General features: G+C 35.1%; 1 protein-coding gene across 1 annotated transcript in view; it reads left to right on the plus strand.

The window, feature by feature from the left end:
* Positions 1-26,924, plus strand: part of LOC145788362 (uncharacterized) — a 40,769-nt gene that overhangs the window by 2,892 nt on the left and 10,953 nt on the right. The window contains exon 2 of the mRNA XM_082600136.1: positions 2,768-2,908. Within this exon, the coding sequence (XP_082456262.1) occupies positions 2,768-2,908 (141 nt within the window). The remainder of the gene's footprint in view (positions 1-2,767; positions 2,909-26,924) is intronic.

Genomic DNA, 26,924 nt, shown 5'->3' on the forward strand with positions numbered 1-26,924 from the left:
CCTAAATATCTTCACATTTTAGTAGACAAGTTTTGAAAACACAGTATAGCCTACTGAAAAAGCTATTTCGACCTTTTTGCCACCGAGTGTCGCACGAAAGTTTCAAATTTTTTGTGTGAAATATTCATTCAAGTAGTTTTAGAAGATAGAATAAAAAATTGATAACTTATTGTTATTTGGAGTTTGTTTTGCAAATGTCTGTTTTGCCCCGCCTTTCCCTAACTGTTTTGTCTATATAATTACATTACGCCAGGGGTGTGCAACGTGCTGCCCGCGGGCCAAATGCGGCCCGCGAAGATGTGCCAATTTTGAATTGTGTCCGGCCCGCGAAACGTGTTTACAATTTAGTTTAGTTTGGCACGTGTGAAAAATTCATTGTGGAGCGGGTTATTGTAGATTTCACACCTTTTGTTAACCATTTTAGAAATCTTCTACCGGTCACCCCTAATCCATTGTAGCCTATTTGATTATTTGTGGAAAGTAATAAAATGTATGGTCAGATAAAAGGCATTATGAACAATTTACGACTTTGGAAAGCTCACGTACAGACAGAAAATCTTTTTCACTTTCCAACTTTGAGAGACCATGGAATGCATCCGGAGAAGAAAACTGAATTTGCAGACCTACTTGAACACATTGTATGAATTTTTGGCTCGTTTCAAGGACTTCAAATCTCATCAACATTTGTTTGGTATATTCTCTTCGCCATTCAACACAGATATTGACAAAGCTGTTACGGACAATTTTCATATCAAACGTCACACAGGCTTGCCAGATTGGCCCTTTTGGGGCCAAATTTGTGAAATTTGGCCCTTTTTAGAAGTAGTTGGCCCCCAAACAAATTGTTTGGCCCCTTGGCCCTTAGTTTTCAATATTTGGCTCTTTTTGGAAGCAGTTGGCACATACTATCAAACTAGCTATTTAAATAAATGTCTTTCGGAAATTGAGACTGAAAAGTGTAATTACGATTTTTTAGACAGTGTTTAGCTGACAATATTTATGCCAATGCTAAAGATTCGAGTGGAAACACTGTAGAAGATGAAGATTTGGAATTGTTTTTGTACTAGAATGTCGAGTCTTGTAGACTCACTAGACTATGTTGTTACAATGTTGTGACGTTATTTACGTTGTAAACGATATTATGTTTTATTAGCAACGTTATTAACATTATTGAACAAATTGGCTCTTTTTGACCCAGTTTGGCCCTTTTTTCGGCATTATTTGGCTCTTTTTCTCAAAAGCTGTCTGACAACCCTGACGTCACATAGAACCGTTGTCTACTAAACCTGACGTCTTACGGCATAGACTGTTGCTAGAAAATAGCAAAGATTACATCATTGTCAAATCTTGAATTGCACAACCGTTTGCAGCTGCAGCATAACATTACATCATCGTTAAATCTTTAATTACTTGAACAGGTGTTGGCCAAACTTGAGCAGGTGTGAGCTAGACTTGAACAGCTGCTTGAATATCTTATCATTGCCTATAGATTATTACGTCACAGTAACTGCTTACGTGCGTTTATATCGTAATTTATTCTCGTCATTTTAAAATTGTTGCTTGAACAAGTTGGTCGCATAAAATTTAACTGTTTTGCTAAGTGCTTGCCAGCTGGACAAAATTTCCGTCTTTTATCTAAGTAGTTTGTATTGTAGTGACAAGTTTTTAGTGGTGTATCGCGTTGCACCCCATTTTCGACAGCTTTGAGGCTATTTTTACAGAAATACAATTCTTGAATAGACGTTTCCAGAAGAGTGTTTCTTTCGGTCATTACATACAGACGAACGGATCCGGGAATCTTATGTTACAATTTTCCCACGAAGAGATTATGGTTTAGGCTACCGCTGTGACCAAAAGCACCAGCAGATATAACTTGAACTTATTGATCTTCAAGAGAAAAACGGATTTGAAAGCAAAGTATTTAGAAATGAATCTTGGCGATTTTCACCGAAAACATCTCAACTAAGATGACTTTCTACATTTGAAAAAATCCATGGCTTCAAAAATGGCTCTTTTTGGCTCAACGTATTTGTGCGAACAATTTTTTTTTGTAAAATGGGCGTCATAACATCACCCTATCGATCGGTTCTGACAGACGAACACTTGGAAAATATACTTCGAATTGCGAGCACTTCCATAAAAGTAAATTTGGAAAAATGCCGTTGGGAAAAGAAGCCAGCTGCAAGTTTCTCACTGAACTCGTTTAAAGACGGTGTGACAATAAATTAAGCCATAAGAATAACATGAATAACAAAAAAAATCCTTTTTTGTACCTGCAAGTACTAGAAATCATATGTTAAATAAACGTGCGGCCGCGGTGTCACCCAGTTATTTATATCTGGCCCTCCTGTAATAAAGGTTGCACACCCCTGCATTATGCCATTGGTAGGCTATACATTAATTTTTGCGTATTACCGAATAATTTAGCAATTAATATCTATCTTAAAAACTCCGCTCACAATTAATTCATTAATAGCATGGTGAATCTACTTATAAGTTTAGTGAGCATCAGCATCAAATGCAACTGCTTTTTTTACAAAATGGAAACATGCATCTGTATCAGCAAATGCTTGATTTTTTTGTGTTTGTTTGTTTATGGTGAATATTACTTACATTACTTAGCTTGAAGTGGCTGTTTACCAGATAACCACCTGGCCGTTTCGCTGTCTCCTCGTCATATGGCACACAATAGTATATAGCACATTATTCATTCTTTTCATTTAAAAAAAATTTGTATAACAAATAAACTGATTGATTTTTTTGTTAGAAACTACAATAACAGTGATTAGTGATTATTGCTTCATTATGGGGACATGCCTATCCAAGTTGTGTTGCTGTCGAAGATGTAAAGAAGAAGAAAACATTCCAAAAAAGAAACTGCAACAGGGAAGTGTTAATCCAGGATTAGGTAAGTTTTTGATCGAAATGTAGGCTAAGTTGAAAATTTTTTCATAAAATTCCATCGTAGCCTATTTCAAAGGTTTATTTTATTTTTTATTTTAGAACAAAGTTTAGGCTACTGTGGTTAATGAAAATGCAATAATGAGAATACAAAAATGTAACGTAGACTATGTCTTTTATCATTTTTTAGTCCTGTTTTTTTTTACTAAGCTGGAAAACTACTAGTTCTCTCTGTGTATGCCATTGATCTTGGACAAGTATATAAATCTTTTGTATCAATCTTTTCCAAGCAAAAACTAATCATAATCTCTTCACTTATTTCCTTATCATTTTTGATTTTTATAGGGCACAACATCTTTCAAACAAGATTACTTTCTTGCCTGTTTATAAATTTTATGTCATTCTTTATACAAACGAAACACCAATGTATGTTATTGTAGATTAACGTTTACTTTGAACTTGTCAGATTCTGTTTATTATTCGTCATCGTTTTGTTTGCCTTGTCATACTTCGACAGTGTTACTTGTATCAACCATTCCTTAGCTATGTCGTTTTAAAGCCAACTTCATCACTTTTTTCGTATCCAATTAATGAACGAAGGTACAACGTTATTGTTTTCTACGTCAGTCAAAACGTTACTAAAAAAGAGAGTCTGAAACTTTAGCAATTATGTCGAATTAAATGCAAACCATTTTTTAATCACATAAGAGGACAGCTGTGCATTATAAAAGGCAAAGTTCAACGCCAATTGAAATAGGAATCAAAGAACGGTAGTAGGCTAATGTTTAAATAAGGCAATATGTTTGAAACTAAACCACTACATTATGCTATGTGCAAAACGTAAGTGAAGGAAGGAGATTATAAAAATGTAAATACACAACAAAATTTGACTAGCCTACCTTCTCTTCTTTTTCATAAGCTTTTCCAGCAACCACTGTGTAAGAAAAAATGTTTGATAGTTTTCTACTTAAGAATGAATTTGTAACAGTGCATGGTTGAAGTGGACTACAACCAACTGTTGACATAATGCAGCAGAAGGAAGTTAACAAGATGCTTATTTCTGCTGGCTAACTACAGGGAATGGCAAAGTTGTTAGTCATCTTAATTAACTGAATACATCGATCAGACACTCTAGTTACGTTTAAAAACAGTTTATTTTTTGATTACCCTATGGCGATGCGCCCAGATAGCCAAGCGATAGCAACACGTTTGTTGAATTGTGTCCATTTCAAAAGAAAGATAATAAACCTGCAATTACTTTTATACCAAACGAGAGTGTGACATCTAGTGACGAAGTGACAGAACAAGAAACATTATCGATATCGTATTAAGGGTCTAAGACTATTAGTACTTGATGAGATTGAGATGTCGAATTCGATACAATAATGTGAGAATACGAAGTTGCAGTCGGTACAAATGTATTTGAGTTTTGTTCATTCTAATTCATTTGAGTCTATCATCCAAATTACGTTCTTGTCACTTCAAGTAGCCAAAACAAGAATAGGACGTCAAACTATTTTTATTTCAGATATCTGGTAATGGCCCCAAATGCGTTATTTTAATTTAAAACTATCTTGTAAGTAGGCCTATGATAAAGCACACTAAAAGGGTACGGTAGGCTACTGATATTCATCTGTTGAGAAATATAGACCTGCGTTAAACCATGTACTTTTGGAGATACTAAAAGATACGGTATTGGACCTATTGCTGTGTGGGTGACTGTTTGCTTTCTGCAACTATGTATCCTTTTTTTGAAAACGTTTTGAAGATACAGCGTTTGGCTCCAAATCTTCTTGGTGTATATTAATGTAGTATTACTTAAGGTATTTTTTGATGCAACCCCAATGCAGACTGGTTTCATCGTTTAAACCACTGCTTTTCAACTTTATAAGCAAAGGTAAATAAAACCTAAGCTATGCAGATGACATAGCAATAATCAACAGCTCTAAACAAAAAATACAAGAATTCCTCGATCATAAATCTATCAAAAAACAGCTGCTAAATTCGGCTTTCTATAGAAGGTAGAAAAGGTAGAAAGTTGGTATGTGAAATTTTCCTGCAAAAAGTTAATAAGTCACTCATTTTATGCGAAGGGGGAAAAGTTGATAAGTCTACAGTCTCCCATGTAGTTGTAAAAGTTGATAAGTCTACATTTTATTTGAAAATACAGAAATACTTCTTCTTCTTCTTTTATTGTCGCACTTGATTCCAAGCATTGACTGCTTCTTGTATGAAAAGTTTTCAAGATTCTCTGTTGTTTGCTTTGTGTATTAGGTGTATGTTGGTTTTAGTTTTGTCGGTTTGTTGGTTTAAGTAGGTTAATCTTTGTCTGCCTTGGGCAAGCTTCCCTTCAATTTTGCCTGTGAGAGAGAGATGTTCTAACTTTCCTTTTCGCAGCACGTGTCCTAAAGATTGAAGTTGTTTTTCTTTGACATTTTTTAGTAAATTGTTTGTTTGTTTGACTTGATTTAAAACAGTTTGATTGCTTTTTCTGGCTGCCCAGGAAATCCTCTGCATTTTTCGGAATGCCCACATTTCAAACCCATTTATTCTTTTATTAATTGATTTGGTAATTGTCCAGGTTTCTGAATTGTATTTAAAAATTGGATAAATGTAACACTTCAATACTCTGAATCTGGTTGCAAAAGATATGTTCTTGTTGCATAATATTGTTTTCATTTGCTGGAAAGAGGCTTTTGCTTGAGCAATACGTATATTGAACTCCTTATCATCTTTGGCGTCCCAGTTTATTGTTGTCCCAAGATATCGAAAACTTTTTACTTGTTTTATGGTTGTTCCTATCATTTTAATCTGACAGATTGGAATTTCACTTTTTTTTTTCTTTGTGATTACCATCGTTTCCGTTTTCTTTTCATTCATTTCCATTCCAAATTCTTTACTTCTTTCATTTACTTTGTTCAACAAATTTTTTAATTTTGCTTCCGAATCAGCCACCAAGATAGTGTCATCAGCATACCTCAGGTTGTTAAAGTTAGTTCCTCCAACATTTACGCCAGCTTCATCATCAAGACATCGGAGGATGATCTCACTGTATAATGAAAAAAGACTTGGAGAGAGCACGCATCCCTGTCTAACGCCTTTCTTGATTGATATCCAATCGCTGATGTTGTGATTAATCTTTATTGCTGCAATTTGATTAAAGTAAAGGTTTTGAATAATAGGCTACGTAGATCCTTATCGTCAATTCCAATGTTATCTAGCATCTCCAGTAGTTTGGTATGTTTTACTCGGTCGAAAGCTTTCTTATAATCAATGAAAGTGATGTACAGATCTTTCTTCATTTCAATTGATCTTTGAGCGATATTTTTTAATACAAATACAGCATTTCTTGTGCCGCGATCTGGCATGAATCCGTACTGTTCTTCAGCAATTTCATCGTTGATTTTGTTCTTGATTCGGTTCATGATAATGCGTAGTAAATTTTTTGTAATATTTGATGTCAAGCTGATTGTGCGGTGGTTTTCACATTCCTTTGCTCCCGGTTTTTTAGGTAATGCTATAAAAATTGATTTGTTCATGTCGGTAGGCATCTCTCCTGAATCATATATGTTATTGAAGAGTCCACGCAATGCATCCACACCTACATATTCCAGTGTTTTTAGCATCTCAGTACTGATCTCATCTGGTCCCACAGCCTTATTCAATTTAGTTTGTTTTGTGGCATGTTCAATTTCACTTTTTAGAATATTTGGTCCTGACAATGGTTCACTGAATTTGAAAGGTTTTACAGTTCGATCTGGATCGTCATATAAATCAGATAAATACTCTTGCCACCTTTTCTGTATTTCATTTTCTTCCATTAGTATTTCACCTGTTTCACTCTTCAATAATCCTGACTTTGACCTAGAATTGTGCTTTGCAGTTAACGTCTTGATTCTTTGATGTGTTTCTCTTGGACTGAGATTATACAGTTTTTCGATTGATGTGCACTCGTCATTCAAGTATTTTTCACAGGCCTTGTTACATGCTTTCTTTATTTGTTTGTTCAACTTTTGGTATTCACTTTTATTGTGTTTCTTTTGTCTTCTTTCTTCCATCATCTCTAAGATTTCTTCTGTCATCCAGTTTTTATGTCGTTGGTAATTCATTTTACGAACTATTTCATTGGCTTTATTAATCGAATCTTTGATAATGCTAAAATGTTCTTCCGTGGTCGTCGTTTCAGTTTTGTTTTCGATATTACTACTTGTCATTTGCATTGTGAAAGCTTGTTGGAATTTCTCTTTACTGGTTTTGTCTTCTTTACATGCGTTCCAGTTGAAGTGAATAGTTCTTTTCTTCCTTTTCAGTTTTTGTAAGGCACCTGCAGCTAAGAAGGCCGCTAATTTTCAAACCTCAATATTTTTCTAAATACTGCATAATTTTGAACGAAACTTGGAATACGGATACTTTGGGTCTATCTGAACAACATATCTGTGAAACAAGCTTCTAAGTAAAAGGAGTTGTGAAATATTAAAAAAATAAAAAAAATCTCAAGCGGGCCTTATTAGATGCATGCGTTGTGAATAAGGCCCGGTTTGAATTTGCACCGAAAGTGATAGAAAAGGTATATTTTCAAAAGTGTTTTTCACAATAACAACACCACAAAACAACTTCTAATCGGCAACACAGGCACAGAACTAATAAGTAAATACACAGAGACAACTATTCCCTCCTTTCCCATGCTCCATTTTTTTCAAAGCGACATGGTGTTTTTAGATGTGGTAGGGATACTAAAGTATTTTGATACTTAAATTATGATATTTCCATTGCAATAACAAATTGGATTAATGGTGTAACAAGAATTTTTTGGGTTACTCAAGTCTTTAACCGTCACTTTCTTAACTAGGGGTGCACAACGGTACAATTTTCCTACCTCATGTGCCCATGAGCCTTATTACCAACATTAGCCTAGTCGTGATCATCATTATCAGTCTTGCTTTAATTAGAAAAAAAAGTTTAAATTTATTGGTTTTTCTGCATCAGCATGCACATATCTTTCACATAAAATGCAAAAAAAACGAAGTCAAAGCAGTTTGTTAACTCCAGAGCAGTCTAAAATATGTGAAAATTAAGAAAACCACTCAATTTCAGTCCCCCCAAACTTCAACTTTCCGTAACTCAAAAAGTTGTAAACTTTAGGCTGTGAAACTTTACCAGTCAGTCTCAATTCACCATGGCAGCAACCAGAGATTTCACTTTTGTTTAAAAGATTTGTAACAACGGAGATCTCGGGGGTGGGCCTTATTACCGGCCGGGCCTTATTAGCTGCAGATGCCTTAGTCTTAATCAGAAATACTACACAACCTGAAAAGTTAAACCTTACACACTTAAAATGTATCAAAATCTCCGTAAAACCCACATACTCTCAGTAAAATATTTTAATGTAGGTCTATATTGCCTACTTTTTAGCATATAATTAAAAACTTTAAACATCGTTTTCTCAAAATGCCAAAATGTGACTTATCAATTTTTTGCTGCAAACGGCTTCAAATAGAACAAGTAGTAGAGTTCGCATATCTTGGTTATAAACTATCCTCGACCAACGATGAAGAAACTGCAGTAGCCTATAGAACAGTGCTTCTTAAACTTTTTTAGTTTTGTTCCCCCCTAGAGCCTATCTCCAGATTTCATTCACCCTTGTCTCATGATGTGATAAAACTGTCTCGTCTATATGCCGTATAACAAAATATTTTAATTATATATTTTGATTTGATATTTATAAAAAAATATTGAAATTTATAAAAAAAACAATTAGTTTTGATTAAAAAAAGAAAAAATTAGAATTGATTTTGTTTTTGGAAGTTCTCACTTGTTCACTAAACAGGTTGAACACCCGGAATATCCGCCCTGCTCTCAAGCTATCATCCATTTCTAACGGTTCACCCTCACCCCTTTTGGTTGGTTCACCCCTGCAAAAATTTTATTCACTTTGGGGTGAACCATTCACCTGTTTAAGAAGCACTGGCCTAAAACACCGAATTGGTCTAGGCTGGGCAGTATTTGAAAAAAATAAAAAGATCTTAACCTTCAATAGACACCCAATAACACTAAAATGAAAAAAAATTAACATTTTACGTTTTGCCTGTCGTGCTATGCAGTCTAGAATGTGTAAATTGGACCTCCTTAACAACTTTCCAAAATCACATCATGAGAAGTATGACCAACAAAATACTATTTGACCACATGAAAATAGAAGACCTATTGACTACAACGAAGCTACACCCAATCGCAGTAACAACAAAATAAAAAATTCTAAAACTTTTGACCATACTAAAAGATCAAAATACGGAGTCAGCAAAATCTGCATGGAAGGTAAAGTTAACAAAATGAGAAAAAGAGGCAGACCACCAAGGCGATGAGATGACAACATCCAGGTATGGACCGAACTCAATTTGACGACACTGGGCGAGTAGTTAAAAACCGCGAGTCATGGAAACAGATAACCCATAATGCGCAATCTGCTGCAAGCGGAGATGGCAATTGAATATCAATAAAACTAGCAGGTTTGGCAACTAAATAAAATTTATTAGTAGCGATTTCGCTACCGTAAAGGCTGAGTCATCAGTAATTTTATTCAAATAAAATCTACTTTTAAATCTTTTAAACAACGATTCACACTTTTTTTATTTTGTAAAAATATCATCCGCACAAACCAACCATAGTTAGTTTGCAGCTATTTGTTTTCCATAATTGTGGAATAGCAATGCTGACAATACAGTAGAGCAGGGGTCACCAACCTTTTTTGCATGCGGGCCACTTTGGCACTTAGGACAGCTGTGGCGGGCCGCACTAACAAAATTTTAGGTAGGTTGCCTCTTATGCTAAAAAAAAACGCATTTTGTACCCAGTATCCAGCGTTACATGTTGTTAATATTTATCTTAGAATCAGGCTCGGAAGGTCAAATGGGCTAATGAATTTTATGGGGGCCCTTACCAGCTTACGTGGAGCGTAATGGAAGTGAGCTGGTTTCGCTTGCAAAGGAAACCGAGCCTTGCTTAGTTTGAAATACTGTAGCACGTGATCGATGATTAAATAAGCATGTGCAAATTAAGTCAACAATGTTTACGTTATGATGGATGCAAAATCACACACATTAAATCAACGAAACCGTGCAAGGGAAAACATTGTAGCAAGGGACCACTGTTAGTACTACACACTACACTGCAAGTTGCAATGAAAGGTTATTCTGAATTTCTATTCTAAACTGCTCTTTCATTCACTACTAACTACCAATAAGATTTAGAAAACTAACATGAAATTCAGTCGAACGACTTTTTCTGCTTTTTTTTGCTGCAAAGTCTTTGTTGCCAAAAAAAACACAAGAACCATATTTCTATTTCACGTGAAGGGGGAGATATGTTGATAAATGTGCTACTTTTTTTAGACAGAGGGGCGCCACTTTTCTTAATTTTGAAAAAATTTGTTATTTTATTTTATTTATTTCATTTTTAGGAAAAGTGGGGCCCTCTGTCTGCGAGGTCCCTGTGTTTTAGCACACCCTAGCACAATGGTTAATCTACAGGCTTGTCCATGGGACATTTTTTTCTGTCCCATCCCATCCCATAGCAATTCATGCCTGTCCCGTCCCATCCCATGGGATTCCCATCAAAATACAATTCAATAAATGTTATTAAATTTATGGAAATTTAAGTCTAATGTGTACTAGATAGGACTAAATGTACAAAAAGAAATACAAAACGACAAAATTTATTGACTTTGTTAACTTTAAAGTTCAGAAAAGTTACTGCAGCACCTTACACCAGGCCACATGGCTTTCGGACTTGAGTGTTGTATGATTGTGAAGTAAACTATGAAAGCAATTCAAGCATAACATATCGTATTAATTTTAAAGTTTTGCAAGAAAAATTTCTGACAATCTGTCTAAAATATTTTTAAATAAAAATGCCTAGCTACTGTCCCATGAGAAATGCAATTCGTGCTGTCCCATCCCATCCCATCCCATGGGACATTTCCCATGGACAAGCCTGTTAATCTAGGCCTGCTTAGAATACCGCAGCAACAAAAATTAGTCGAACAACGCTGCTGCCAGGCCAAGCAACAAAATTAGTCGAGCAACGAAACAAAATTAGCCGAACGTCGAACAAATTAGTCGAACAAAATTAGTCGACCGCAGCAACAAAATTAGTCGAACAACGCTGCTGCCAGACTAAGCTCCTTTGACAACACTTTTGACTTCTAACAATGCCTAATAAACGAGGTCACTTGTTTTGCGCCCTTATATAGCGAGGCGAGCGTTTCATCAGAATATTCATCGCGAAGCAAGAGTGGTGTTGTCACTTCGCTTCACAAAAGATATCTCGCAACTAACAGTTTCAGTAAACATGGAAATGTGTGACACAATAAAGGCAGCAATAGTGACCTGCAAACATATCAGCGAAAAATAGGCTCCAATAACAGGGAGAAAGAAACCTGGCACCATGACACAAACGCTTGAGAAAATCACCGAAAAAACGTTTCTATCGTAACTCATGAACAGTGCTCCCTCTAAAAAAGCAATGAGTTGGTTTTTCATCCTTTTTGTGAGAGTCTATAAAACCGTCTTTCCTTGATTACTAGACAAATTTCACTTGCGGCGCTTATTAGCATGGCAAGAATTGTTAACATCATTTTGCAGTACTAAGCTAAATATTTTCATAATACAATCAGAAAAAGTCTTTAAATTTATATATAATATTTTTCGAATTTATTATAAATTGAGTTGGCACACCGAACTATCCTGCCAACAAAAACTTGCATAAAGGAAAATTGCTCGTGAAACCCAATAACGATGAAGCGCACAGTGGTGTTACAGGACATTTACACACTTGAAATAAGCAACCCTATGCTCACAAACATTTTCGAAACTCGAAAACAGACGTTTTAATCAACCACTGGGACAATGTGGCTGGACATCGCATTGGAATAACTTTAAGCGACCTCCACCTAGAACTACAATCTGATTGGTCGGTCGGTGGAATCGTATGCAAAGCGAAAATATGCTTCTCGGAAAGTATTTTTGCCTTCACGCAGTTTAACTCCTCAAGAAAAGCATTTTTGGTTATACTCGTGCGCTGATACCTTCCGCGGGCCGCACATAACAGTGTGGCGGGCCGCATGCGGCCCACGGGCCGCCAGTTGGTGACCCCTGCAGTAGAGGATGCTTTAGACAAGTCGATAAAGGTGGAGTGTGAAGGTGATAGCGGCACTTTGAAGTGGATCCGTTCACCTTCGGTAACGGGACGTCACTGGATTAAACCTGGGCTAATACTACTATAATGGAAGAGTTTATTCAATGAAAGTGTATAACTAAACTGATATTTAAGTCAATAGCTTGAGTCACAATCAATTAATCTTACTCAACTCTGATTAACTTCACTCGCTGCTGTTTTAAGTAAGTGTAGGCCTTAACATATATATTCCTAACGTCAGTTTAAACCAGGGGTGACGAACCTTTTTGCTGTCGCGGGCCACTTTGTCAATTACACATGAGTTATCGGGTCACACAACTTTTTAATCGTCAAAATTCCATGACGTCATAGATTGGAATCGACCAAAATTGGTGAATAGTGTTTTCACACCTTTACCTTATAGCTTTCCTATTTTCTAACTTTAAACCCTGAAAGTTAGTGTTTAGGGTAGTGGTTGCCAACCTTTTTTATCCGGTGGACCCTTTTAGTCGATACGGTATTCAAATCTAAATTCCCCCCCCTATAAATTTACTTTGTTAAAAACTCGTTTACATTAATATTTTAATCTAAGTTTTGGAAGATAAACTAAACTTTCACTAGTAATAAGCTTTTTAGCTGGTAATATTCCTTTTCAAACTAAAATAATTTAATTAAAGAAGAACGTAGCTGAAAAGTATTTCATTCAAAGAATAGGCATTCAAAATCCTAAGAGTCAATGCATTTAACAGTCTGTGTGAATCTTGTGATTTTTTTGTTTCGATAACTCATGAATGTCGTGGAAGAGTATTGGAAAGAGCACAACGATTATCATTCTCCACGTCTAATCTGTTTCTTTGTTTTGTTTTTGTTTGCAAGAGTTGAAAAACCTGATTCGCATAGATAAGTGGAAGCAAACAGAAAGATAGCCTACTTCGAGTAGCTTTCTCTGCCACTTTGGGATAGGAATTACACATCAATGGCCAAAATCCAGTGATTGATATCTTTCTGAATAAGTCTCTTGCGCAAGAATCCGTTTTGAGTTCTAAAAATTCATCCTGCAATTTATCGGGAAGTTTTTTCATCAACAATGTGAATGAATTTTGTATTAAATCAAGCTCATCGTCATAAGTTTTAGGAAAACATCGAATGAATTCCAGTTCTAATTCTAAAGCTGTAAGATTTTGCAAAATCAATTCTTTTTCCAACTCTGGAATAGCTTGTTCTTTGCCATCAACAACCAGCACCAATGATAATTCTTTAAACATGGGAACATGTTCAATTGTTCATTCTAACTTTTCTCTTTCAATTATTATCAAGCTTGCTGGTGAAAGCTTCCAAAAGCATCTATAAGCGCTGAACGGTACTGGTATCTACTCCTGGAAGGGCCACCCAAACCAGGCTGGTCGAAATGTAGAGGCCAGACAAAACGTACTCCCCTCGCGACCAAGACAGCAGAGCCTTCTAGTACCTTAAGGCAATCTCCTAATGACGATGACATAAATCAATCACTCTCTTCCAATCTTCCTTGAGCCATAATGGAAGCAGTAGCTTACAGTTTGTAAATTCCCATGGTATGAATATGTCAATGGCTCATGGATACAGATAACCCATGTTGATGAGCAATCTGCTTTAAACAGAGATGGCAATTGAATATATACCGTATACTGTATTGGTGTTTTTCCCTTGCATTTTCAGATTTAGTTTATTCAATGCATCAAACATATCAACCAAATAAGCAAAGAATCTAATCCATCTGTCATCATTCAGCAATGAAACAAATTCCAAGTTTATTTAAAAGTCAAACAATAATTTAAACACGTCCATGAGCTCAAACACTCGTTTGGTTACGTTTCCTCTTAAAAGCCATCTAGTATTTGCATGAAACAGAAGTAGGCCTACTTGATGGATTGCATCCATGTAAGATTGTCAGTGCACAGTTGCTTAAATAATCGGGAGTTAATCTAATAATAATTTCCTCTTTAACGCTCTAATCAAGGCCAACTTACGAGGCTTAAAAGGCTTACAATCCTAAAACCAAATTCCCCCTGAAAATTGCAAAATTCCCCCCTAGTAGGGAATTCTCCCCTGTTGGGAACCACTGGACTTTAGGGCAAGAAAATAGCAAAGGAAAGGTGTACCAGTGAGGGCATAAAACAGCTTTGAGATGTCTTTTGTCTTTAATGCATGAGCGATTGTCAAATTATTTTGCGGGCCGCACAAAATTCTTTAACGGGCCGCATGCGGCCCGCGGGCCGCGGGTTCGTCACCTCTGGTTTAAACTGACGGCGCGAAAAGAAGACTTTCAAGCATGCTAATGCCTAATGCCAATAGAAATCCAGTTTTTGGGTTAATCTGATAATTAAGAAAAATAAAACAAAGTAACTTTAGCGGGTTTAGCATGATGTATTACATACACAAATATAACATAATTAAAAATAAACTCTAACGTTTTCGACACGTAGGTGGGTCCTCATCAGGAATTACATATCTGCAATATACATAAAATGAAAATTGCAAGGTAAATTTGACTTTGCACTGTAGCTGTAACTGTATACTAACGACACTCCAGACTGAAAAGCACAAACTGAACGAGTGACACAGGAATGATTCCGCTGAAGTTTCTTTGTTTTATTTCTCTATGGTTCAGCAAAGCAAACTCACCACCAAAGCTTGATAATTAAGAGTCTGGATAATAATTGTTTGGTTCCTTTAACAGCTATCGAGATAATTACAGCAGCCTAAACTCAAAAAAGTGTTTTTTGCATTGTTCAAAAAATTAATTGCCATCAATTAAACGGCTATAAATAAGAATAAAATTGAATAATTTCTACACACAACTGAAAAACGACTTATTTAAGTAATTCAAGCAAAACGACTTAGGGTGGGTTTAGACTACGAGCGTTTTTCGCACGTTTTTGTTACGTTGCGATTTACGTGCGTTTTTTCTCAAACAGCTCGCGTTTACACTACTTGCGGTTTTCATGCGTACAGTGTTACGTCATTTTGAAAATATAGGTTTTTTCCCCTACACTGATGTCAATCAGCTGATCGCGTTGACATCACTTCAGTTCTGTCAACGCGATCATTGCATCTGGTTCAACGCGATCATTGCACTTCAGTTCTGTCAACGCGATCATTGCATCCATCTTGGTTCCAAACAACTTCAGCCATTGCAGCAGTGCGGACCGGCTGATCTTCTTTCGTTTGGTATCATCGTTAACAGAAGCATGGTTCAATGTTTTGTGCCTGATTGTAGTCATCAATCTCAAAGGGATAACTGCAACAATTTTTTTCGTTTTCCAAGCAACAAAAAGGAGAAAAAATGCTAGGTGCAACTGATAAGCCGCAACAGTACAGTAAGATACTACCAGCACAGTACCAGCACAGTTTGATACTTTCAATTTTTTGCTGTGCGGTGCAGTGTGTGGGAAGACACTGGTACTGCAGTGCGTGCAAGGAACAGATTTTGTTCTGCCCGCGACATCACTAGAGCAAACTAATGCACAGTAAATACTTTATATCATTCCGAAGCAGTCTGTTGCACGCTTTAGCATCTGTAACTAAATGTAGCTTCGTAAGTGAATATTGCGCTGATAGACCTGTGTCGCTGAGTCGATGACGTGAAGTCGGAGTTGAAGAGGTTTTGGCGTGTACCGAGTCGAAGTCGGGAAAAGGCCGACTCAGGCAAGATTCAAAACGATAAACAATAATTTTTTTGTTTGCAATCTTTTTTCAAAATATCGTTCCTGGTCTTCAGTAGTAGGGAAAGAGGAGATCGATATCTGCTGGCAGTACGAAAAAGCAGTACCTGGCAGTACGAAAAACCTGGCAGTACGAAAAACCTGGCAGTACGAAAAACCTGGCAGTGCTAAAAAGCAGAGCCTTGGCAGAGCAGTCTGGCAGAGCCTTGGCAGAGTCTTGGCAGAGCAGGGCAGAGCCTTGGCAGAGCAGTCTGGCAGAGTCTTAGCCTCTGTCCTGGCAGTATTTCTTGTTTGTTTATTTTATGAGAAAAGCAGTGCTCTGGCACTGCCCTGGTAGTTGTCTTGTTTGTTTATTTTATGAGGAAAACAGCCCCCTTACAATGCTACGACTGGCAGTACAGAGCAAGAAATAGTGTGACAAAGCAGTGAAAGCTGAGTATTGTTTCTTGTTTGTTTATTTAATGCAAAATTGTTATTATTTATTTCTTGTTTGTTTATTTTATGAGGAAAACAACCCCCTTACAATGCTACGACTGGCAGTACAGAGCAAGAAGTAGTGTGACAAAGCAGTGAAAGCTGAGTATTGTTTCTTGTTTGTTTATTTTATGTGAAGTTGATATTATTTCTTATTTGTTTATTTTATGCGAAATTGTTATTATTTATTTCTTGTTTGTTTTATTTTGTGAGAAAAACAACTCCTTACAATGCTACGACTGGCAGTACAGAGCAAGAACTAGTGTGGCAAAGCAGTGAAAACTGGGTATTATTTCTTGTTTGTTTATTTTGTGTGAAGTTGATATTATTTCTTGTTTGTTTTATTTTATGCGAAATTGTTATTATTTATTTCTTGTTTGTTTATTTTATGATGAAAAAAGTCCCCTTACAATGGTACATCTGCCAGTACAGAGCAAGAAGCAGTGTAAAAAAACAGTAAAAGCTGGGTATGATTTCTTGTTTGTTTATTTTATGTGAAATTTATATTATTTCTTATTGGTTTATATGATGAGACAAGCTGAGTCCTAACAGAGCAAGAGTCCTGACAATGTCCTTAGCGTCTGGTAGCAGTGTAGAAAAGTAGTAAAAGCTGAGTATTATTTCTTGTTTGTGTATTTTATGTGAAATTGAAATGATTTATATCTTGTTTGTTTTATTTAAGCAGGGTAACTAAACAGAGCAGTGTAGCCAAGCAGAGCGGTGTAGCCAAACAGAGCAGTGCAGCCAAACAAAGCAGTGCCTTAAAAGCTGAGCAACGACATTATATTAGTTCCACCGCGTCATCGTTCATCGGTGTCACAACCATTGCGTAATCTTAATTCGTCTGGATAAATGAAAAAAGAAGTTGGTACTTTCCCTACTCATAATTTTGTAGGAAATTTGTTGTTAATTACTTCCTTGCCTAGGTATGTTCACAGTTGCCTCAAATTATATTACAATATTGATTTTAATTCATACTCTTTAACCTTAGAAGATTAGTTGAACTAAAGTTTTATTTTAGTTTCATAAAAAAAAAAAAAAAAAAAAATTATCATCTAAGATACATTTGTTAGGTAACAGCTTTTTGGTTGGTTTAAGTTTATCGTAATCCAAGGTTTTAAAGGATTCCTTAGTCACTTATCATTTAGTTTTGGGATTCATTGTTATCTGTAACCTTTCGCAGTTGCCTCAAATTATATTACAATATTGATTTTAATTCATACTCTTTAACCTTAGAAGATTAGTTGAACTAAAGTTTTATTTTAGTTTCATAAAAAAAAATCATCATCTAAGGTACATTTGTTAGTTAACAGCTTTTTGATTGGTTTAAGTTTATCGTAATCCAAGGTTTTAAAGGGTTCCTTTGTCACTTATCATTTAGTTTTGGGATCCATTATTATCTGTAACCTTTCGCAGTTGCCTCAAATTATATTACAATACTGATTTTAATTCATACTCTTTAACCTTAGAAGATTAGTTGAACTAAAGTTTTATTTTAGTTTCATAAAAAAATCATCATCTAAGGTACATTTGTTAGGTAACAGGTTTTTGGTTGGTTTAAGTTTACCGTAATCCAAGGTTTTAAAGGGTTCCTTTGTCACTTATCATTTAGTTTTGGGATCCATTATTATCTGTAACCTTTCGCAGTTGCCTCGAACTATATTACAATACTGATTTTAATTCATACTCTTTAACCTTAGAAGATTAGTTGAACTAAAGTTTTATTTTAGTTTCATAAAAAAATTATCATCTAAGGTACATTTGTTAGGTAACAGCTTTTTGGTTGGTTTAAGTTTATCGTAATCCAAGGTTTTAAAGGATTCCTTAGTCACTTATCATTTAGTTTTGGGATTCATTGTTATCTGTAACCTTTCGCAGTTGCCACAAACTATATTGCAACTCTGATATTAATTCATACTCTTTAATTTTTATCCCTCTATATTCAACAGTTTAACCCAAAGACTTAACAAATCCTATATTCTTTCATCTTGTTTTAGTTTTATACTTGTATTGGTAAACCTCCATTAGGTCTTCGTTTAGTGAAGGTTAGCGCAACAACGGCTTTCGTTAAAAGCTTGATACCAATTGTTTGTAACTGTAGTAAACCCTGAAATTGTTACAACCCAAGGTTTGCAAAAGTGATAAATTTGTCGCAATGACGTAAGTTTAAGTTTGTAGTTTTATTTGTATTGTTGAAAATAACTTTTTTTGTCTTACTGTATGATGCTAACAACAACTAAGCACTGACATGATAATATAACAACACGACTTGGTAAACGATCACTCTCTTTTACAATAGCACCTATAGCCTCCAAGACATTTTGTTTTTTGTAAGAACACGCAATCACACCAACAAAACATACCATAAGTCTACAAAAATTCATGTATTCTGAGTTGATTTTTTTTTTTTCTTATGAAGTTGTTCGGTTCAGATTTTGTAAGATACTTACCTATCAAGTGTCCTCAGGTGTGATTCTACATGAGGTGATCACAAGAGATGTGTTTGAAATTATCAGGTGAGACACTATCGATCTATGACATACTCAAGTGATTGTTACCAATAGGGTTTTTAGATAAACTTCTGAGTGTTGTAGTCATTTCAAGTTTTATTTTAAATTATTTGTAATGATAAAGAGACAAGATTTTCTAAATATGAGAAACAAACGCAAGTGTAGACAATCCCTTTTGCATAAAGAACCACACAAATGAACACCTATCACAAGTCACATATAATGCTTTTATAATGATGATCAAAACAATCAATTTTTAGCACAAGGTTTACAACGCATGATTTGACAAGTGGACGACTTTATAACAACTGCAAGTTTACTTTTGGTGACAGAGCACAGAGTACGTGTCCTTAATTAAATTTTCTTTACAAATTTATAAGAAATTTTATAAGTTTTAGTCTGTAATTTTATTGAGTAGACCTTTATAAGTTTTAGTTTGCGATTTTGTAAAACAAAAGATGAAATGTGCGGGCATATGTTGAGAGGATCGTTAGACCAGATGCATCGATTGGTTGTTGAAGGTAGGGTAGAAACAGAAAGGTCCAGGGAAAAAGAGACGAACATGGAGAGCTGTTGTACAGTGTACACCTTGTCAAGCATGGAGAAGCTAAAAGAATAACATAGGTACTAACAACTGAAAGTTTCTTTTTTGTAACAAAACACATATTGTCCTTTGCTTCAGTTTCTCTTTTAGTTAAATTTTGTAGAATAAAATATGAAATTTAAAAGACATATCTTGAGACCATTGTCAGATCAGGTACATCAATTGTTTGTTGGAGGTAAGGTGAACAAAAAGATGCAAGGGAAAACGGAGACGAACTTGGAGAGGTGTTGTACAAATGTGAGCTGACTTGTCAAGCATCGAGAAGCAAAAAGAATAACAAAGGTACTAACAACTGAAAGTTTTTTGTTTTTTTTCAGTTCAATTTTGTGAAACAAAAGATGAAATGTGCGGGCATATGTTGAGAGGATCGTTAGACCAGATGCATCAATTGGTTGTTGAGGTAGGGTAGAAACAGAAAGGTTCAGGGAAAAAGAGACGAACATGAAGAGCTGTTGTACAGTGTACACCTTGTCAAGCATGGAGAAGCTAAAAGAATAACATAGGTACTAACAACTGAAAGTTTCTGTTTTGTAACAAAACACATATTGTCCTTTGCTTCAGTTTATCTTTTAGTTCAATTTTGCAGAATAAAAAATGAAATTTAAAAGACATATCTTGAGACCATTGTCAGATCAGGTACATCAATTGTTTGTTGAAGGTAAGGTGAACCAAAAAGATGCAAGGGAAAACGGAGACGAACTTGGACAGGTGTTGTACAAATGTGAGCTGACTTGTCAAACATCGAGAAGCAAAAAGAATAACAAAGGTACTAACAACTGAAAGTTTTTTGTTTTTTTTCAGTTCAATTTTGTGAAACAAAAGATGAAATTTGGGAGACATGTTGAGACGATTGTCAGACATCACTTGGGTGTTGAAGGTAAGGTCGTCGTCATCGTTCGTATGAAGCAAAAAGTTTGTGGTCGGTCGAAAGGAAGGACTTGGAGCCAACTTTTCGTCAGATCGTCAAGTGTACGGATGACTGTTATTCCGTTGGGAGGGGAATAGATGAGACGCCTAAAGATGATGTGGTTGGCTGTTTGTTCCGTGGCACTGCGCTAACACACAGCAGAGTCCCTCATACCCCAGGGTGTCAAGCAAGCATTGAAGTGCCAACTCCCGTTCTTAATCGTAAGGCAAGGTGAACGAAAAAGATGCAAGGGAAAACGGAGACGAACTCGGAGAGGTGTTGTACAACTTGTCAAGCATCGAGAAGCAAAAAGAATAGCGTAGGAACTAACAGCTAGAAGTTTCTGTTTTATAGCAAAGCACAGAGTTGTCCTCCAAATATATTTTCGTTTCTAAATTTATAAGAAATTTTATAAGTTTTAATTTGCGATTTTGTAAAATAAAAGATGAAATTTACGGACATATTTTGAGAGGATAGTCAGGCCAGCTACATCAATTGGTTGTTGAAGGTGTGGTGGAGGAAAAAAGATGCAAGGGAAAACGGAGACGAACTTGGAGAGATGTTATACACCAGTGACTGACTTGTCAAACATCGAGAAGCAAAAAAAAAAATAATAATAATAGTACAAACGTGACATGTGGAAGCAAGTGACAACCAACCTTCGGTTCAAAGACGACACATCACGATGGAAAGTGATAACAAGGTTTATTAAATAGACTGGACAACGAGGGGGTATAAGGTGTCGGTCTTAAAAACCAATTGGTTAACGTCCGCGTGGATTCGAATCTCACATCCAACATTGATGACCATTCTCTTTCACTTCATTTAAAATACTTTTATTTTTAAAAAGCTTGAAATAATGCTTTATTACGAAGATAAAACGGTTAAAGAATTTTGCTTCCAAGTTTCATTATTTAAGAATATTGTGCCCAATATATCTAACTTACAAATCCACTTAAAGCAAAATGTAATACCGGTACCAATAAAATTTAGAGAAAGCTTATACATGTCATTAATTACAGATCACAAGATATTTTATGAAAGTGCGGATTTACCTCACGTTAGCTTTCAATAAGAACAGTCCCCACACCACTCATAGGTTACCTTTCATTCATGTTGGCTATATATCAAATGATATCTTACGCATACAAAGAAAACTTAAGAAGAAACTAACATGATTAAAATTACCAATGTTTATAGAAAGCGATACGAAACCGATAAAATTATAGTTGTCATACGAAAATTAACGACTTGCTCTTAAACTTTTGTCCGATAATAGGCTATGTCTTTGGCAACCCTTTTGTAACCGTAATTATTTTGAGTTTTTATGATTGTAGCAGTATTAATCTATCTTTTGTTTGAAAATGTCGGATGAAAAGACTCAGTTTAAAATGGTGTACGATACCCATATACCTTTCAAATAACTTTCTTAAGTTTTATTATATTTATTCTTCAGGGTATCAACGTTAAACTTGACAACAATTTCGGTCTACACATTAATTGTATTTCATTTGCAAATAATAACAAAAAATAATTGTTAAGCAAAAAATAAACCTTCCTCATTCTTCTCCGATCATAAAGCATCATCTGTATACTGTTACACTCGACACAATCTACTTTTTTGAAACAAGTCTGAACATGCTTTGTATTTGCATTGATTGCAACATTGTTTCAACTTTATGCTGTAACAAGGTTTTTTAGATTTCGATAAATGTCACGTATTTACACCATGGAAAGGATCATTTTTTTTTAATGTCACTGTATTCTTTGGTGACTATTTTAATCTTTTTGTGTAACTTTAAATTGTTAAACTTGTTGAATGATCAGCTTGTGTGAATGAAAATACGAACTGGTTACAATACACTTGTTTTACTTAAGTAAAATTTTGTCTTCCTAAAATTTTAGACATAGTTGTCAGTAGCATTTAAATGTTCCAACGCTTTAAAACAACCGCAATGTACTTTTTCCACTTTCAACTCTATCCTTATTTTCTGTATGAAGAGACGGAATTTCTTCATAAAGTTGTATATTTTAGTAAAGAGACCAAAAGACAGCCAACTAAATGTTCAAAAAACAGTTATTATAACTAGGTTATCCTATAAAATTATAGCTATTTATGATATATAATAAAATATATTAAAACTTATATAAAATATATATTCATATTATACCTATTCCTATGAAATATAGTAATATCTATATAGTATAATATACATATATCTATATATATATATATATATATATATACATATCAATATACTATATATATATTATAGTTTTTTGAACATTTGGTTGGTTGCCTTTTGGTCTCTTTACTAAAATATACAACTTTATGAAGAAATTCCGTCTCTTCATACAGAAAATAAGGATAGAGTTGAAAGTGGAAAAAGTACATTGCGGTTGTTTTAAAGCGTTGGAACATTTAAATGCTACTGACAACTATGTCTAAAATTTTAGGAAGACAAAATTTTACTTAAGTAAAACAAGTGTATTGTAACCAGTTCGTATTTTCATTCACACAAGCTGATCATTCAACAAGTTTAACAATTTAAAGTTACACAAAAAGATTAAAATAGTCACCAAAGAATACAGTGACATTAAAAAAAAATGATCCTTTCCATGGTGTAAATACGTGACATTTATCGAAATCTAAAAAACCTTGTTACAGCATAAAGTTGAAACAATGTTGCAATCAATGCAAATACAAAGCATGTTCAGACTTGTTTCAAAAAAGTAGATTGTGTCGAGTGTAACAGTATACAGATGATGCTTTATGATCGGAGAAGAATGAGGAAGGTTTATTTTTTGCTTAACAATTATTTTTTGTTATTATTTGCAAATGAAATACAATTAACGTGTAGACCGAAATTGTTGTCAAGTTTAACGTTGATACCCTGAAGAATAAATATAATAAAACTTAAGAAAGTTATTTGAAAGGTATATGGGTATCGTACACCATTTTAAACTGAGTCTTTTCATCCGACATTTTCAAACAAAAGATAGATTAATACTGCTACAATCATAAAAACTCAAAATAATTACGGTTACAAAAGGGTTGCCAAAGACATAGCCTATTATCGGACAAAAGTTTAAAAGCAAGTCGTTAATTTTCGTATGACAACTATAATTTTATCGGTTTCGTATCGCTTTCTATAAACATTGGTAATTTTACTCATGTTAGTTTCTTCTTAAGTTTTCTTTGTATGCGTAAGATATCATTTGATATATAGCCAACATGAATGAAAGGTAACCTATGAGTGGTGTGGGGACTGTTCTTATTGAAAGCTAACGTGAGGTAAATCCGCACTTTCATAAAATATCTTGTGATCTGTAATTAATGACATGTATAAGCTTTTTCTAAATTTTATTGGTACCGGTATTACATTTTGCTTTAAGTGGATTTGTAAGTTAGATATATTGGGCACAATATTCTTAAATAATGAAACTTGGAAGCAAAATTCTTTAACCGTTTTATCTTCGTAATAAAGCATTATTTCAAGCTTTTTAAAAATAAAAGTTTTTTAAATGAAGTGAAAGAGAATGGTCATCAATGTTGGATGTGAGATTCGAATCCACGCGGACGTTAACCAATTGGTTTTTAAGACCGACACCTTATACCCCCTCGTTGTCCAGTCTATTTAATAAACCTTGTTATCACTTTCCATCGTGATGTGTCGTCTTTGAACCGAAGGTTGGTTGTCACTTGCTTCCACATGTCACGTTTGTACTATTATTATTTTTTTTTTTTTGCTTCTCGATGTTTGACAAGTCAGTCACTGGTGTATAACATCTCTCCAAGTTCGTCTCCGTTTTCCCTTGCATCTTTTTTCCTCCACCACACCTTCAACAACCAATTGATGTAGCTGGCCTGACTATCCTCTCAAAATATGTCCGTAAATTTCATCTTTTATTTTACAAAATCGCAAATTAAAACTTATAAAATTTCTTATAAATTTAGAAACGAAAATATATTTGGAGGACAACTCTGTGCTTTGCTATAAAACAGAAACTTCTAGCTGTTAGTTCCTACGCTATTCTTTTTGCTTCTCGATGCTTGACAAGTTGTACAACACCTCTCCGAGTTCGTCTCCGTTTTCCCTTGCATCTTTTTCGTTCACCTTGCCTTACGATTAAGAACGGGAGTTGGCACTTCAATGCTTGCTTGACACCCTGGGGTATGAGGGACTCTGCTGTGTGTTAGCGCAGTGCCACGGAACAAACAGCCAACCACATCATCTTTAGGCGTCTCATCTATTCCCCTCCCAACGGAATAACAGTCATCCGTACACTTGACGATCTGACGAAAAGTTGGCTCCAAGTCCTTCCTTTCGACCGACCACAAACTTTTTGCTTCATACGAACGATGACGACGACCTTACCTTCAACACCCAAGTGATGTCTGACAATCGTCTCAACATGTCTCCCAAATTTCATCTTTTGTTTCACAAAATTGAACTGAAAAAAAACAAAAAACTTTCAGTTGTTAGTACCTTTGTTATTCTTTTTGCTTCTCGATGTTTGACAAGTCAGCTCACATTTGTACAACACCTGTCCAAGTTCGTCTCCGTTTTCCCTTGCATCTTTTTGGTTCACCTTACCTTCAACAAACAATTGATGTACCTGATCTGACAATGGTCTCAAGATATGTCTTTTAAATTTCATTTTTTATTCTGCAAAATTGAACTAAAAGATAAACTGAAGCAAAGGACAATATGTGTTTTGTTACAAAACAGAAACTTTCAGTTGTTAGTACCTATGTTATTCTTTTAGCTTCTCCATGCTTGACAAGGTGTACACTGTACAACAGCTCTTCATGTTCGTCTCTTTTTCCCTGAACCTTTCTGTTTCTACCCTACCTCAACAACCAATTGATGCATCTGGTCTAACGATCCTCTCAACATATGCCCGCACATTTCATCTTTTGTTTCACAAAATTGAACTGAAAAAAAACAAAAAACTTTCAGTTGTTAGTACCTTTGTTATTCTTTTTGCTTCTCGATGCTTGACAAGTCAGCTCACATTTGTACAACACCTCTCCAAGTTCGTCTCCGTTTTCCCTTGCATCTTTTTGTTCACCTTACCTCCAACAAACAATTGATGTACCTGATCTGACAATGGTCTCAAGATATGTCTTTTAAATTTCATATTTTATTCTACAAAATTTAACTAAAAGAGAAACTGAAGCAAAGGACAATATGTGTTTTGTTACAAAAAAGAAACTTTCAGTTGTTAGTACCTATGTTATTCTTTTAGCTTCTCCATGCTTGACAAGGTGTACACTGTACAACAGCTCTCCATGTTCGTCTCTTTTTCCCTGGACCTTTCTGTTTCTACCCTACCTTCAACAACCAATCGATGCATCTGGTCTAACGATCCTCTCAACATATGCCCGCACATTTCATCTTTTGTTTTACAAAATCGCAAACTAAAACTTATAAAGGTCTACTCAATAAAATTACAGACTAAAACTTATAAAATTTCTTATAAATTTGTAAAGAAAATTTAATTAAGGACACGTACTCTGTGCTCTGTCACCAAAAGTAAACTTGCAGTTGTTATAAAGTCGTCCACTTGTCAAATCATGCGTTGTAAACCTTGTGCTAAAAATTGATTGTTTTGATCATCATTATAAAAGCATTATATGTGACTTGTGATAGGTGTTCATTTGTGTGGTTCTTTATGCAAAAGGGATTGTCTACACTTGCGTTTGTTTCTCATATTTAGAAAATCTTGTCTCTTTATCATTACAAATAATTTAAAATAAAACTTGAAATGACTACAACACTCAGAAGTTTATCTAAAAACCCTATTGGTAACAATCACTTGAGTATGTCATAGATCGATAGTGTCTCACCTGATAATTTCAAACACATCTCTTGTGATCACCTCATGTAGAATCACACCTGAGGACACTTGATAGGTAAGTATCTTACAAAATCTGAACCGAACAACTTCATAAGAAAAAAAAAAAATCAACTCAGAATACATGAATTTTTGTAGACTTATGGTATGTTTTGTTGGTGTGATTGCGTGTTCTTACAAAAAACAAAATGTCTTGGAGGCTATAGGTGCTATTGTAAAAGAGAGTGATCGTTTACCAAGTCGTGTTGTTATATTATCATGTCAGTGCTTAGTTGTTGTTAGCATCATACAGTAAGACAAAAAAAGTTATTTTCAACAATACAAATAAAACTACAAACTTAAACTTACGTCATTGCGACAAATTTATCACTTTTGCAAACCTTGGGTTGTAACAATTTCAGGGTTTACTACAGTTACAAACAATTGGTATCAAGCTTTTAACGAAAGCCGTTGTTGCGCTAACCTTCACTAAACGAAGACCTAATGGAGGTTTACCAATACAAGTATAAAACTAAAACAAGATGAATAGTCTGGTCAGTTATGCACGTTTTAGGGCTGTTTTGTGCAAATTTAGGTAGACATTTTTCATATGCATTTTCAAGTTCCTTGGACACCATAGACTCAAAATCCGTCTGGAGCCCGAAAATTTCGGGGGTGGAAGGTCCCCAAAATGGCGCTCCCATTTGGGGGGTAGTGATGGCTAGAGCGCATGTAGAAAAATTGTTTTATTTTTTTAATATAGCATATGAGTACTTGTTTGGGGGTAATTTGGCCTGAAAAATTGTTTGGAAGCA

Source organism: Aplidium turbinatum, chromosome 2 (genome assembly GCF_918807975.1).
Source record: "Aplidium turbinatum chromosome 2, kaAplTurb1.1, whole genome shotgun sequence".
NCBI lineage: Eukaryota > Metazoa > Chordata > Ascidiacea > Aplousobranchia > Polyclinidae > Aplidium > Aplidium turbinatum.